General features: G+C 52.9%; 1 protein-coding gene across 6 annotated transcripts in view; it reads left to right on the top strand.

Annotated features, from left to right (window-relative positions):
• Window positions 1–16,315, top strand: part of ARHGEF10 (Rho guanine nucleotide exchange factor 10) — a 145,386-nt gene that overhangs the window by 116,952 nt on the left and 12,119 nt on the right. For all 6 annotated transcript variants that reach the window (XM_050800194.1, XM_050800197.1, XM_050800195.1 and 3 more), the window contains one exon: window positions 13,032–13,206. In XM_050800194.1, the coding sequence (XP_050656151.1) occupies window positions 13,032–13,206 (175 nt within the window). The remainder of the gene's footprint in view (window positions 1–13,031; window positions 13,207–16,315) is intronic.

The following is a 16,315-nucleotide window of genomic DNA, read 5'->3' as shown; positions in this document are numbered from 1 at the left end:
AAAATGCAGAGCTGGCCCTCTCCTCTTCTAAACACTCCAGATGCATGGGAATTTCAACATGAAAACGAAACTATAAGCCTCTAAGATAAAAAGCAGTAGAATTGTTTTATTACTTTGCAATGGGGAAAGCCTCTCCAAACATGCCACAAACCCAGATGTTACCATAATAAATAAAATGGTACAGTTTAATAACTTTTTTCACATTGAAATATGTGTATCAAATACTTATGGAGGAAAAATTGGGAAAAAATTTCCTGTATATATGACTAAGAATTAATGTTCTTAAAATACAAAGATTTCTTATTGAACTACGAAAAAGATAACCAACCCAATAGAAGATGTTCAAAGGACATGAACAGGCAACTCTCAGAAGAAGAAATAGAAATAAACAATAAACTCATACACATATAACTTAGCCTCATTAGCAACTAACATTGCCTGTTAAAACAAGGCACTGTTTTATTAATAAACTTTATTTTTAGAGCAGTTTTAAGTTCACTGCAAAATTGAATGAAAAGTGCGGAATTTTCCATGTACCCCTCCCCCTACACACGCACAGCCCCCCCCCCCCCCCGACCCCCCCATGAGCCCCGTCCTGGAGTGGTGCGTTTGTTACAGTCAGTGAGCCCGCATGGGCCTGTCATCATTGGCCAGGGTCCACAGTCCCTCACCACTCAGGGGGGCCTGACATCATTGCCTGGGGTCCATAGTCCCTCACCACTCAGGGGGGCCTGACATCATTGCCCGGGGTCCACAGTCCCTCACCACTCAGAGGGGCCTGACATCATTGGCCAGGGTCCACAGTCCCTCATCACTCAGGGTCCACCAGGGGCTTATGCTTGGTGCCGCGGTTCTGTGGTTTTGGGCAAATGTATCGTAGCATTGTTCACCACTACAGCATCACGCAGAGTGGGTTCACTGCCCTGGACATCCTCTGCTCTCTGTTCAGCCCTCCCTCCCGCCGTCCCAGCAACCACTGGTCCTCACGATGCCATTTCTTCAGATTGACAGAAGGTAAACGCTAAGTGTGACCCAGTTGGAATGTGGGGCACAGGGCCCTCGGCACCACAGGGCCTTAGGGCAACCCCTCTGGAGGGCACTCACCTGTTACCAGTTAGCACTGGGGTTCATAACATCTTCCCGGCGGCTCCCCACCCTAGAGAAATCCACTCTACAGAGGAGCTTGTCCATTGCAGTCTTGCTGGCATCACAAACACTTGGGAGTGTCCTAAATGCACGCGGATGGGAGGAGCTGGGGAAATGAGGTCATCTGTGCCCCACGGAGCGGGTGAACTCAGGCAGCGGGAGGAGGCCCACACTCTCCTTGTGGGTGTTCCTAAATGCATGCCCATAGGGGCACATGTGGGCAAGCAGGCTGCAGAACACTGTCCGAGCTCACTCCCAGGGAGGCTGCGGTGCCTGGTGAGCCCACCCGAGTCTGCTGTTGTCAGTGGCTGTGTGACGTGCCAGCGTGTGTGTGTGTGCGGTTGGACAGACATTCCTGAAGTGATGAGGAAAAGGCTACATACTTACCCTCACACTTGCAGTTTTCAGTCATGTCATGTGTGGCATTTATTATGAGGTTGCGCTCTTACTTTTTTACTGTCTGTTCATGGCCATCTCTTGACCCCACTGTCCCTAAACAAACTGGGATAACAACAGTGTGTTTTCAGCCAATAACATGGACCAACTCATCATTGAAAATTCCTTTGGGCTGGGCACAGCAGCTCACACCTGTAATTCCAGCACTTTGGGAGACCAAGATGGGTAGATTGCTTGAGCTCAAGAGTTCAAGACCAGGCTGGGCAGCATGGCAAAACCCCATCTCTACAAAAAACATAGAAATTAGCTGGGCACAGTAGTGCACATCTGTCGGATATTTGGGAGGCTGAAGTGGGAGGATCACTTGAGCCCAGGAAGTCGAGGCTGCGGTGAGCCAAGATTGCACTGCTATACTCCAGCCTGGGTCAGAGGAAGACCCTGTCTCAAAAGAAAAAAAAAAAAAATTCCTTTGATCCTCACACAAAAGGTCACAGGAAAGAATGTCTTCAGTTGGGGCGAGGGGTCTAATTTCATCTCTTTGAAGGCTGTGAAGACGTTCTAATGATGAGATCGTCACAAATCCAGAAAGAAACGGTATTAAGAGCTTCTGAAAATACTCGTCTAGACCATCGTTAGGAGGGATGAACCAGTTCCCCGGGTTAGGAACTTTAGGACATTTTGCTGGTTATTTCATGAATCGCATTTGCACACCCTCATGAGACCAGATTCAGGACGTGCCTAGGCTACACCCTCTGTCGTCTCAGAGCACACCCTCATGAGACCGGTTTCAGGACGTGCCTAGGCTGCGCCCTCTGTCGTCTCAGAGGGAAAGTGGCTCCTGAGCTGCCCCGTGGATGCCGCTTTGGCTGGCAGGCACGGCGGGATGCGGGCTAATGCCGTCTTCAGCCAGGAAAGGGCTCTCCGGCTGGCCCCTGCAGACCTGGGTCTGGTTAGGGATGCGAGGTCCACACTGGGGCAAGGTGAAGATGGGACCTGGGTCCTGAGCCTCCTGGAGGCCAATGCTCTGCCATGGATCGTGAATAGCATTCCCGTATGTGTGTCTGTTTTTGACACAGCCTCCCCCACATCCTTCGAGACCCGGCCTGCTGGACAGGGATGGAAAATAGCTGGACAGGGAGGTCAGGGTACATGTTAGATGAATTTTGGCAGTTTTGTTCCTGTTACTTTTCATATCCATCTGGCACTTCTTATTTCACATGCCCAGAGAACGAGAAGCCTTCAGTGTGGCGTGGAGCCAGGGATTAGCTAGTGCTGCCAGGCAGGCCAGCACCGTTCCTGAGCTTGTCCACAGCCCTTGTACCCCATCAGTACAGCCATCCCAGTAACTGTGTAATACAGAGGCACAGGGTTTCAGTACAGCCATCCCAGTAACTGTGTAATACAGAGGCACAGGGTTTCAGTACAGCCATCCCAGTAACTGTGTAATACAGAGGCACAGGGTTTCAGTACAGCCATCCCAGTAACTGTAATACAGAGGCACAGGGTTTCAGTACAGCCATCCCAGTAACTGTGTAATACAGAGGCACAGGGTTTCAGTACAGTCATCCCAGTAACTGTATAATACAGAGGCACAGGGTTTCAGTACAGCCATCCCAGTAACTGTGTAATACAGAGGCACAGGGTTTCAGTACAGTCATCCCAGTAACTGTGTATTACAGAGGCACAGGGTTTCAGTACAGCCATCCCAGTAACTGTGTAATACAGAGGCACAGGGTTTCAGTACAGTCATCCCAGTAACTGTAATACAGAGGCACAGGGTTTCAGTACAGCCATCCCAGTAACTGTAATACAGAGGCACAGGGTTTCAGTACAGTCATCCCAGTAACTGTGTAATACAGAGGCACAGGGTTTCAGTACAGCCATCCCAGTAACTAATACAGAGGCACAGGGTTTCAGTACAGCCATCCCAGTAACTGTGTAATACAGAGGCACAGGGTTTCAGTACAGCCATCCCAGTAACTAATACAGAGGCACAGGGTTTCAGTACAGCCATCCCAGTAACTGTAATACAGAGGCACAGGGTTTCAGTACAGCCATCCCAGTAACTGTATAATACAGAGGCACAGGGTTTCAGTACAGCCATCCCAGTAACTGTATAATACAGAGGCACAGGGTTTCAGTACAGCCATCCCAGTAACTGTGTATTACAGAGGCACAGGGTTTCAGTACAGCCATCCCAGTAACTGTGTAATACAGAGGCACAGGGTTTCAGTACAGTCATCCCAGTAACTGTAATACAGAGGCACAGGGTTTCAGTACAGCCATCCCAGTAACTGTGTATTACAGAGGCACAGGGTTTCAGTACAGCCATCCCAGTAACTGTATAATACAGAGGCACAGGGTTTCAGTACAGCCATCCCAGTAACTGTGTATTACAGAGGCACAGGGTTTCAGTACAGCCATCCCAGTAACTGTATAATACAGAGGCACAGGGTTTCAGTACAGCCATCCCAGTAACTGTGTATTACAGAGGCACAGGGTTTCAGTACAGCCATCCCAGTAACTGTATAATACAGAGGCACAGGGTTTCAGTACAGCCATCCCAGTAACTGTATAATACAGAGGCACAAGGTTTCAGTACAGCCATCCCAGTAACTGTGTATTACAGAGGCACAGGGTTTCAGTACAGCCATCTCAGTAACTGTATAATACAGAGGCACAAGGTTTCAGTACAGCCATCCCAGTAACTGTGTAATACAGAGGCACAAGGTTTCAGTACAGCCATCCCAGTAACTGTATTACAGAAGCACAAGGTTTACATCCTAGCTCAGCCATATAGTATCCAGTGATCTTGGATCAGCCACCTACCTGGGCCTCGGTTGTCTGAGCTGACAGCTGGGGGTAATTCTCCTTTCTCAGGCTGCTTGTAATTTATATGCTGTAAATCTCGAAGACTCAGAAGCAGTGTGTTTGGATCCAGATATAGGACTGTTTCCTTGCATTTTCAGTACCAAAATAACTAAATGCATTTTTAGAAAGAAGCAAAAATCTGCTCTCTCTGAAAACATGAAGTTCATCCTGCCGTTCCCGTTGTGCAGGGAAACTGTGGCCAGGGGCAGGTGCAGCCCGCAGGACCTGAGCCTGCGGGATCCGAGCCCCGGGTGTGCGTCCGCCCTGCTGACGGTGGGGGCAGCAGCTGCGGGGGGATCCGTCCCGAATGACCATATGCTGTCAGAACAGTGCCGGCCTGGGAGCTGCCTGTGATCTGAGCTTGGGTTGAGCGGGTTGGGAGACGCCAGCTGTATTTGGAAGAAAAAGGCACCCGAGGCTCTGAGTCTTCGGCGTTCCTGGAGTGACTGGGCCGGTGGAGGAGCCAGCCTGGTTACCAGTGGGGGTGGCCGGCCCCCGTCCCAGCTCTAGCACCGTAACAAAGCAGCACCGGGCAAACCAGTGGAGATGCCGAGCCAGGTGCTTGGTGCAGCACCCGCGACGTAGCAGGGGGCACCCACCTGCCTGTCAGCACCGTCAGGAGCAGATGGGAAGACATGCCGTGGATGCTGAGCCGCCGCACGGTGCCGGTCACAGTCCCCTGGACACTTTAGGGGAGGGGAAGTATCTCTTTTTCCCCAACTGCAAATGGCCCTTTACCCTGGGTTTGTCCAATTGCTGTTTAAATCTCATAGTGTTAGGAACACGGATGTAGTGCTGAGGGATCTGACATTTAGGAAAGGGAGAATCATTCTGGATTTCTGGGGGGCATTGCCTGGACAGGTCTGTTGCTTAGAACCTTGAGTCACAGCTCCTTTCAGTTGAATGACTACAGCTGCTTGAAGTGCAAACCTCTTCTTCCTCACTCTTGAGTTTCTACAACATGCAGTGCTCTTTGACTGAAGACAGATGGAAGGAAAGAAAGAGAGGAAAATGTTTTCTTGCCCCCATCCTCTACTGAAGGGAAAAACAGAATGAAATAATAAAATAGGTGAGATATTAAAGATGACCTAAATAGTGCAACATAGTGATTTTCTGCAGCAATGCATTTTTTCTCATAGGGATTTAATTCTTGTCATTGTGTAGAAAGAGACACAGGGCAACAAAACAGGCCTAAGCGGGCGTGGTGGCTCACACCTGTAATCCCAGCCACTCGGGAGGCTGAGGCAGGAGGACTGCTTGAGGCTAGGAGTTCAAGGCCAGCCTGGGCAACATAGCGAGACCCTATATCTAAACATAGAAAATAAAACAACAGGCCCAGGTCAGCAGAAGAGGCCAGAGATCCCCGAACACTGTTGGATCCCAGTCCCTAGAGACCCCCGAACACTGGAGTCCCAGTCCCCAGAGACCCCCGAACACCATGGAACGTCGGTCCCCAGAGACCCCCACACACCGTGGAACGTCGGTCCCCAGAGACCCCCGAACACCGTGGAACGTCGGTCCCCAGAGACCCCCGAACACCGTGGAACGTCGGTCCCCAGAGACCCCCGCACACCGTGGAACGTCGGTCCCCAGAGACCCCCGCACACCGTGGAACGTCGGTCCCCAGAGACCCCCGCACACCGTGGAACGTCGGTCCCCAGAGACCCCCGCACACCGTGGAACGTCGGTCCCCAGAGACCCCCGCACACCGTGGAACGTCGGTCCCCAGAGACCCCCGAACACCGTGGAACGTCGGTCCCCAGAGACCCCCGAACACCGTGGAACGTCGGTCCCCAGAGACCCCCGAACACCGTGGAACGTCGGTCCCCAGAGACCCCCGAACACCGTGGAACGTCGGTCCCCAGAGACCCCCGAACACCGTGGAATGTCGGTCCCCAGAGACCCCTGAACACTCTGGAATGTCGGTCCCCAGAGACCCCCAAACGCTGTGGAATCCGTAGCCTAATTTCTTTCAGACACCTTCAGAATCACACAATTTCAAGGCAAACAGAGACTTAGAGATCCTGTGGCCCAATGTTCTTGTTTTCAGAGAACCAAGGCTTAGAGAAAGGAGAAGCCATGCCCAACATCAGTACTAAGGTAACATCCATATAATCTGTCCTTCAGCAGAAACATAGCAAATATTCACCAAGTACCTAGCATTGTGCAAAAACAAACCAACCACAGATGGTTGAGACACTGACAACACAGGCCCGGCTCTCCGTCCCAGGACGGCTGGGCTGCCAGCGTGAGTGAGGGCGCTGTGGAAGTTTCAGGGGCAACACTCCCTCCGGGCCTCAGGCTGGCCCAGTGAGCCGATATCCAGGGGCCCCGCATCCCACAGTTACTACGAATTTCACAACGGCAGCAGCAAAGTGTCAAGCCAGGCATGCGTCCCTGTAGGCACAGGGCTCTCGGCAGCTGCCTAGGGATGGTGCCCGTGCAGCTGGCTGGTCGAGGGTAAGGAGGGATTCACTAAGAGAAAAACCAGGATGGCACCTCAGAGAGGGAGAGATGCATCAGGCTTCGAGACTACTGGTCCCCAAGGGGCTTCTGGACGCAGAGGGTGGGTCTGCGAGCGCAGTAGGGGACGAAGAGCTTGGGTCCTGTCACTGGCTCGGCTCACGGGGGTTGGGGGGAAGCATGGGCAGTGCAGACATCCCCATGCCCCTGAAGGCAGCCGCCTTTGACTTGACTTCCTGGAGCAGAGTTCTGTGTAGTTTTCTTTTAAACAGCACTTTTGCTGCAGACAGTGCTGAGCCATTGAAGGGTTCTCAGCGTGGAGCAGATGTCAAAATTTGTTTTCAGAAGAGTATTTTGCCAGAAGTGTCATGGGGTGTGAGACACTTGGGTACTAGAACCAAGGAGGTTGTTCTGTGTTAAAAACTCTGGGACTGAGGCCCAAACAAACCATGGGTTTGGTTTTATTTTATTTATTTTTTAAGACGGAGCCTTGCTCTGTAGCCCAAGCTGGAGTGAGTGGCGCGATCTTGGCTCACTGCAAGCTCCGCCTCCCGGGTTCACACCATTCTCTTGCCTCAGCCTTCCGAGGAGCTGGGACCACAGGCGCCCGCCATGATGCCCGGCTAATTTTTTGTATTTTTAGTAGAGACAGGGTTTCACCATGTTAGCCAGATGGTCTTGATCTCCTGACCTCGTGATCCACCTGCCTCGGCCTCCCAGAGTGCTGGGATTACAGGCGTGAGCCACCGCGCCCGGCAGGGTTTGGTTTTTCTAAAATCATCTTTCCAGAAGTTTGGATCGTGATTGTGAAAGAGTCAACAGCCCGAGGAAAGAAAGAAGCGTCTCTCATCTATTCTCTAGTCACACCAGAGTTCCCTCATACGCCACGGTTGTTTGTTTTGCTTTTTAAAATCCTCTCTATGGAAGTCGCCTTCCTCTGCCCCAAACAGTATTCCAGGGAGTAATTTCTGCTTTATTCTGAACTGGCTCAAGAAACCAGCTATGATGGAGACTTGTGCGTGAAACAGGCAGCAGGTGGCCAACAAATTAGATAATCTAGACGAGATGGACAGACTCTAGAGTGGCACAAACTACCAAAACTGAATCATGAAGAAATAGAACATTTGAATAGACCTAAAACTAGTAAGGAAATTGAATCAGTAATCACAAACTTCTGAACAACAACAAAAAGCCCAGGACCAGATGGCTTCACTGGTGAATTCTAACCAAACATCTTAAAAAAGAATTAACAGCACTCTTTCCCAAACTCTCCAAAAATACTGACGAGGAGGGAGCAACACTTCCTACTCATTCTGCAGTCAGCATGACCCCGATACCAAAGACACGACAAGAAAACCACAGACCAGTATCCACTGTGAGCATGGATGCAAAAATCCTCCACGGAAGACTTGCAAAGTGAGATCAACAGCATACTGAAAGGATTGTGTACCCTGGAAAAATGAGATAGATTCCTAAAATGCAAAGGTGGTTCAGGACATGAAAATCAATCAGTGGAATGCATCACATTAACAGAATAATGGGGGGAAAAACACGATCATCTCAATTGATGCACAAAAAGTACTTGACAGAATTTATCACCCTTTTATGATAAAAACACTCAAACTAAGACTAGAAAGTGACTTTTCCTCCACCTGCCAAAGGGCATCTACAAAAAACTCACAGCTAACATCATACTTTATGGTTAAAGAAGAAAAGTTTTCCCCTGAAGATCAAGAACAAGACAAGGATGGCTTCTACCATTTCTATTCGAAGTAGTACTGGAGGATCTGCCAGAGCAATTAGACAAGGGAAAAAAGCTGGAGGACTCAGATGAGAGGAAGAAGTAAAGTTGCATTGGCATGTGATATCCTTTTGTATGTAGAAAATTCTGAGGAATCCACAGTAAAACTACTTGACTAATAAACAGGTTGAGCAAGGTTAGAGGGCACAAGATCGGTATACAAAAGTCAATTAAATTTCTGTACGCTAGCAGCAAACAACCTGAAAATGAGACAAAGAAAACAACTTCATTTATAACTCTGTCAAAAAGAAAAATACTTAGAGAAATTTTTAATAAAAAAATGCAAGATGTATACACTAAAAACTACAAGACATCATTCAAAGAAATTAAAGAATACCTAAATAAATGGGAAGGCATCCTGTGTTCATAGATTGGAAGACATACTATTGTTAAGAAGAAAACAGTCCCCAAATGGATCTGCAGATTCAACACAATTCTTATCAAAATTTCCACTGCTTTTTAATTTTTTTTTCAGCAAAACTTGACAAGCACATCCTGAGATTCATCTGGAAGTGCAGGGGATCCAGAAGAGCCAAAATAATCTAGAAAAACAACAAAATTGGAGGCTCACACTTCCTAATTTCAGATTTTACCACACAGACACATACATCAGTGACACAGACCGGAGACCACATGCATCTGTGGTCACAAAATTTTCAACGGTGCCAAAACTATTCCATTTGAATATTGAATGGCCTCTTCAACAGGTGCTGCTGGCACAACTGGGTATCCATGTGCAGAAGAATGAAGCTGGACCCCTGCCTCACACCACATACAAAATTGTCTCAAGTGAATTAAAACGTAAATGTAAGAGCTAAAACTATAAACCCCTTAAAAGAAATAGGAGTAAATCCTCATGATTTTGGACTAGACAGTGGTTTCTTAGATCTGACATCTCAAGCACAAGCAACCAATGTGGAAAAATAAGATACCTTGGGCTTCATTAAAATTAAAACCTTTTTGCTTCAAAGGACACTATCAAGGGAGTGAAAAGACAACCCACAGAGTGGGAGAAAATACGTACAGCTCATGTGAGAAGGATCTGGTATGCAGAGCATCTAGCACACTCTTAGGACTTAATAAAAAGAAAACTAACCCTATTAAAGGCAAGGGAACTGAATGGATATTTCTCCAAAGATTTACAGTCGACCCATAAGCACACGAGAAGATGGTCAGCATTGTTGCTTGTTAGGGAATCATGGCGCAAAACCACAATGAGGCGCTGTGTCTGTCACACACTGGGATGGCAGGAATAATGTTGTCAGTGGAGCCAGCACGCACGGGAGAGCACGTGAGGATGCTGGGAGACTCTTACTTGCTGGTGGGAATGCAGAATTGTACAATTTCTGGGAAGACAGTTTGTGATTTCTTCAGAAAGTAACTCATGGCATGACCAGGTGACCCAGCATTTCCAGTCGTAGGTGTAGATTCAGAAGAACCTGATATTCATGTAGACACGATTGACCATAGCAGGGTTATTTATAGTCAAAAAGCGGATGCAGCCCAGATGCCCAGGAACTCGTGAATGGACAAACAGAATGTGGTTCCTTCATACACAGGGACTGGATTCAGCCTTGGAAAGGAGGGAAGCCCCGACTCACGCCACCAAGTAGATGTACCTGGAAAACGCCAAATTCAGAGAAAGAAGCCAGACGCAAAAGGCCGAACGTTGTAGGATTTTGTTTATATGAAATGTCGGAACAGGCAAATCCAGAGACAGAACATGGATGAGTGGTTGTCCGGGGCTGGGGAAGGGGGCCTGAGGGTGATGAAATGTTCTGGAATTCAAGAGTGGTGAAGGTTGGCAACTTTCTGAATATACTAAAAAACAGAATTGCACCCTATAGAAGGGTGAACTTCATGATATGTGAATTATAGCTCAGTATTTTCAAAAGGAGGTGGCAGTTTTGGAGGTAGCTGGGAAGTTAGCAGGTGTCAGCCTGAAGCAGGTGGAGGAGCTGTCTCCAACGATGGCTGCTGGGAGCGGCCTGCCTAGCACAGGCAGGAGGAGGGGGAACCGCACAGCCCAGCCAGAAAGGGGAACACGGCTTTTCTTCCTTTCCTTTTTCCCTCTTTTTCTTTTTAATTTAAGATGAGTGAGACTTGTACATGCTTTGGGGCTGAATGACAGAAGCCAGGAGAGGCAGGGCCCCGTGCCAGGAGGAGGGCGAGGGGCGGGGCAGGAAGGAGCCAGTGCCAGGAGGAGGCCGGATTGGAGGTGGAGTGTCAGGGGAGTGTGGGCCTGCACGCCTTCTCCTCTGTCACGCAGGAGGCCAAGTCAGAGGGAGGAGGGATCAAAAGCACCCGCGCTAGAACCATCTGGAATGAGAACCCAGACTTCCCAACCCCCAGGCAGATGCTCTTTCTCCCACGCCGCACAGCCCAGATCGTTTAGACGGTGAAGAGCCTGTGAAGCTTCAGTTCATAAAACACTTGGGATCTTTGTGTGCGAGATTCGTGTTCCGCTGAGGGGTAGGAGCTGGGTTCTCTGCATAGGAACCAAGTCACAAGTCAGTGACGCAGACTCGTTCGCAATTGTGAGCACCAGTTCCTTCCCATTGACAAATATTTAAATTCAACTTGTGATTATTGAAGAAATTTTCTATGAGGAAACTACGGGCATATGGCAAGAGGCATTTATACGACTGACTCTAGAATGGGCATTTTAGAAGCAGGGCCCTCACTTCATATCAGGGGACCTGGGGGGCTCCAGTTTGCTCCAGGGGGCGGACAGTCAGATGTGGAGCCCGCGCCAGATCCACAGTGATGGGACTTGGGGCCGTGTGGGCCAGCCTCCCGCACCGTGTCGCCTCCCTGGGGACCCCAGCCTCCCGCACCGTGTCGCCTCCCTGGGGACCCCAGCCTCCCGCACCGTGTCGCCTCCCTGGGGACCCCAGCCTCCCGCACCGTGTCGCCTCCCTGGGGACCCCAGCCTCCCGCACCGTGTCGCCTCCCTGGGGACCCCAGCCTCCCGCACCGTGTCGCCTCCCTGGGGACCCCAGCCTCCCGCACCGTGTCGCCTCCCTGGGGACCCCAGCCTCCCGCACCGTGTCCCCTCCCTGGGGACCCCAGCCTCCCACATTGTATCGCCTCCCTGGGACCCCAACCCCTGCGTGCCCAGCCTGAGGACACAGTCCCCTCTTCAGATGGCATCGCTCTCAGGCCCTGCAATGCTCCTGTGTAGGCTGGGGCCCTCCTCTACCCTCCGCTCCTGATGGAATCTCAACTGAAACAAGAGGCAATACCACGGGAGATGGGATCTGCCAACCACTGAAGTCGCATCCCTGAGTTCCTGCCCAGTGGGCTCTGGGTGTAGCTTGGTGCTGCAGGATGGGGTTTGGTGCCATGGGGCATGTGCGTGGAGTCAGCAGTCTCCACCATGGGGGCCATCGTCTTTTCTCTTATTCTCAGATTGTGGGACAACTCATAGGGCGGAGATGTCAGTCTGGTGGTTTCCTGTGGGTTTTTATGAGTTTCATCACTTTACTTTAGATAATTGTGCAGGATCGTGAGTTTCTTTAATTTCAAGAGCTGTGAGGCTGCTGGTTCCTGGGGCACACAGTGTCTCTAAGCTTCGTCCCAGCCCTCACCCCTGCTGCCCCCTGCAATCCCTGATGGGCAGGGCGGGGACAGTTCTCCTGGGACTGATCCCACAGAGCCTGAGTGCCAGGCAGCCCCTGAGGCCACGTCGGGGGGTTGCTGTGTGAGCAGCCCCTGCTGGCTGCGGGGTGACGAGGGCCCAGGCCCAGGCACCAGTGGGAACCCTCAGAGCAGGCTGCTGGGATGCACTTTTGGAGCTGTGGGGCTGCAGCTGAGCCTGGAAGCTCCAGAAGGACCAGGTTGCATGGAGAAGCAGAAGGCGCCTGTCCAGGACAGCAGAGCTAAGAGGAGGCATGGACTCAGAACCAGGGTCGGGCTGCAGGCAGGCGGTGGGGACCCACGCCACAGCCTGGAGACCTCAGGGAAGGTTCTGGGCAGGTTCTGATGGGCCTGGGGGAATGGATCAGCCTCCTCCATCAGTCCCCACGGTTCGGGTCCTCCTGTGCCTCTTGTCTGCCTGCCCATGTCTCCTTTTGGACACAAGCTCAGTGGCCTGGGCCCCTCGGCAGGTACACCATGCCTGTGTCTTCAGAGTGGCCGTTTTCTGGGCTCATGAAGGAGCCAGGATGATTAAAATGGCAGGCAGTTGGGTTGCTGGTGTTCGGTTGCTGGGGAGGCCTGTGATTGGAGCAAAGCCTGCTGCTGTGTTGCAGCCACTGAATGGCGCTCCAGCTGGACACCACACGGACCCAACAGGTCCCAGTCAGACTCGCTCCATGGGGCCAGCAGACTTGACCTTCTCTCGATTTCACAGGGTCAGCTGGAGGCCCACCAGGAGGAAGGCATGGTGATCTCCCACATGGCCGTGGCCGGCGTTGGCATCTGGATTGCCTTCACCTCGGGGTCCACACTCCGCCTTTTTCACACGGAAACTCTCAAGCACCTGCAGGACATCAACATCGCCACCCCTGTTCACAATATGCTGCCAGGTAAGGGGGTGGGACGGGGCCCAGGGATGGGCATGGGGGTGCGGAGCACCGTCAGCCCACCTTAGTGCTTCCTGGTGCAGGACACAGAGGCCCCTGAAGGAGCCACGTGCTGGGAGGAGCCACGTGGCGGTGCCATCTCTATAGGTCAAAGCGGGTGGGAGACGATTTCTCATTATCGGCACAACAAGGCCCTGGGGAAGCCGGGACCTGAGGCCGAAGAAGGCGGAACAGGCGGCCTCCCTGCGGCTGGCGGGGCTGTTGGGGAGAGGCTGTTTGTGAATGCCCCGTTGCTGGTGGGTATCACTGAAGTTTCTGGGCAGGGAGGGAGGCCGTTACACATTGAGTTTTGGAAGGATCATCCTACAGCAGGGTGTGGAGAAAAGAAATGAGGAGGGGCCCAACTGGCTTCCTTCATGGGTAGCCTGGGGCCACACTGGGGTCCATGGAAGGGCTGTTTTGGTTCTTTGCCTGCTGGTGAGTATTGGAAGATGTTTGCAGTTTTAAGGGGAAGGCATGAAGTAAGGGCTCTGCCTCGGTGCCCCTCGGCTGCTGTGATACACGCCACAGATGGGCAGGCTTACAAGCCAGAGAGGCTGCCCCTCCGCGTTCTGGAGGCTGCATGCCCAGGAGCACGGTGCCTGCAGGGCAGGTTTCTGGGAGGATCTGCTTCCTGCTTTGCAGTTGCTGCCTTCTGACTGGGGCCTCATGTGGTGGAAAAAGAGCCCTGGGGTCTCCTCCGCTTCCTGTAAGGGCACTAATCCCATCATGGGGACCCTATCCTCATGATCTCATCTGACCCTAATCACCTCCCCAAAGCCCCGCCTCCTCGTACCATCCCACTGCAGGCAGGGCTGACATCGAAATTTGGGGAGATACAATCAGTCCATGACGGGCCATTTATGATACATTGAAAAAAACCACAATGATTAGGGGTCTGGTTCTAGAACGGGTGTGAGGCTGTCCTTTGACAAGGGGAAGATGAGGAGGATGAGGAGGCATTGAGGATGTTCCTCGGGGCCGCTGCGTCCCCTCCGCACTCCCATTGGAGGTGGGAGGGTGAATATATTTGGTGCATGGTGAGTCCGTGATAGCCATTCGTTTCTCAGGGGCTAACTGTACAAGTCATTGTTAAAATACTCCAGGAGATTTCTCTTGGTGGAGAAAAGGAGGAAAAGGAGGAGAAAAAAAGGAAAAGGAGGTTTATGTAACATGCAGATTTATATTTAGAGAACCAAAATGGTTAAGTCCCCGTGGCTTAGAAAGCAGACGGACGCTCTGCTGCGGACCTTGTGTTTTCTTTGGAGCACTCGCTGCTGGAGCAAATGTTTGCTGCAGGAATGCGCTGTCGTTGTTGGGACAGAACCAAGTCACATCCGTAATTGCCAAAGCTCTCACGTGGCAGTGAGTGTCCGTGTGTTCAAAGTTCTGTACACAAGGGGAGGTGAGGAGGGCGTTGCAAGAAAAACCTCTCCCCTCGACCTCCCGTGGGCTGCAGCCCCTGAGCCTCCCAATCCCGCCCGGCTGCCTGCAGCGCAGGCCTCCCTCTGGGGAGGAGCAGCCCACGGTTACCCTGGTTCCAGAGTTCCGAGAGCGGCCATGGAAATTCAGCGGCCCCGCAGGATCTTTGGTGTTTATCCCTCTCCGGTTAGGATCAGAAAGAAACTCCTAATGAAGGGAAGGCTCTGGCCAGTGTGAGTGGAGTCTGTATTTTGAATTTGATTTTTTAATAAAATAACCCTTGCACACGATTTAATAAAAGCCAACAGCACTCACGCCCAGGCTATGAAAAGCAAAGCAGGATAGGAAAGGCTGCGCTCTGGGGGCCTACAGCCTCGCCCCTGTCCCAGCACCTACCCACTGTCAGCACCCACCCCCATCCCCCATCCCCACCCCCCCACCCCCGCCCCCATCCCCACCCCCCCACCCACTGTCAGCACCCGCCCTCGCCCCCATTCCCACACCCCACCCCATAGACAGGGCTCACCCCCAGCCCCCATCCCCACACCCCACCCACTGTCAGCACCCGCCCCCATCCCCACACCCCACCCCATAGTCAGCACCCACCCCCATCCCCACACCCCACCCACTGTCAGCACCCGCCCCTCTCCCCATACCCCACCCCATAGTCAGCACCCACCCCCCATCACCACCCCCTACCCACTGTCAGCACCCACCCTCGCCCCCATCCCCACACCCTACCCCATAGTCAGCACCCACCCCCCCATCCCCACACCCCACCCCATAGTCAGGGCTCACCCCCAGCCCCCAGCCCCCATCCCCCACACCCCACCCACTGTCAGCACCCGCCCCCATCCCCACACCCCACCCCATAGTCAGCACCCACCCCCCCATCCCCACACCTCACCCCATAGTCAGGGCTCACCCCCAGCCCCCATCCCCACACCCCACCCACGGTCAGCACCCACACCCCCATCCCCCCACCCCACCCCATAGTCAGGGCTCACCCCCCCATCCCCACACCCCACCCCATAGTCAGGGCTCACCCCGCCCCCATCCCCATACCCCACCCCATAGTCAGGGCTCACCCCCACCTCCCATCCCCACCCTCCACCCACTGTCAGCACCCACCCCCGCCCCCGTCCCCACACCCCACCCCATAGTCAGCACCCACCCCCCCATCCCCACACCCCACCCATAGTCAGGGCTCACCCCCCAATCCTCACCCCCCACCCCATAGTCAGGGCTCACCCCTGCCCCCATCCCCACCCCCCACCCCATAGTCAGGGCTCACCCCTGCCCCCATCCCCCCCCCCCACCCCATAGTCAGGGCTCACCCCCGCCCCCATCCCCCCCCCCCCACCCCATAGTCAGGGCTCACCCCTGCCCCCCATCCCCACCCCCTACCCCATAGTCAGGGCTCACCCCCACCCCCCATCCCCACACCCCACCCACTGTCAGCACCCGCCCCCGCCCCCATCCCCACACCCCACCCCATAGTCAGCACCCACCCCCTCATCCCAGCACCCCACCCACTGTCAGCACCCATCCCCGCCCCCCGTCTGCATACCCCACCCCACTGTCAGCTGCCTCTCCCGCCCGCCTCCCTGCTGCTGCTGTTCGAAAGCCACTCCTGTATGGCAGGTTCTTA

Source organism: Macaca thibetana, chromosome 8, assembly GCF_024542745.1.
Source record: "Macaca thibetana thibetana isolate TM-01 chromosome 8, ASM2454274v1, whole genome shotgun sequence".
In the NCBI taxonomy this organism is placed as follows: Eukaryota; Metazoa; Chordata; class Mammalia; order Primates; family Cercopithecidae; genus Macaca; species Macaca thibetana.
Note: the sequence above shows the minus strand (reverse complement) of the source record. Positions and strands in the feature narration are given on the sequence as shown.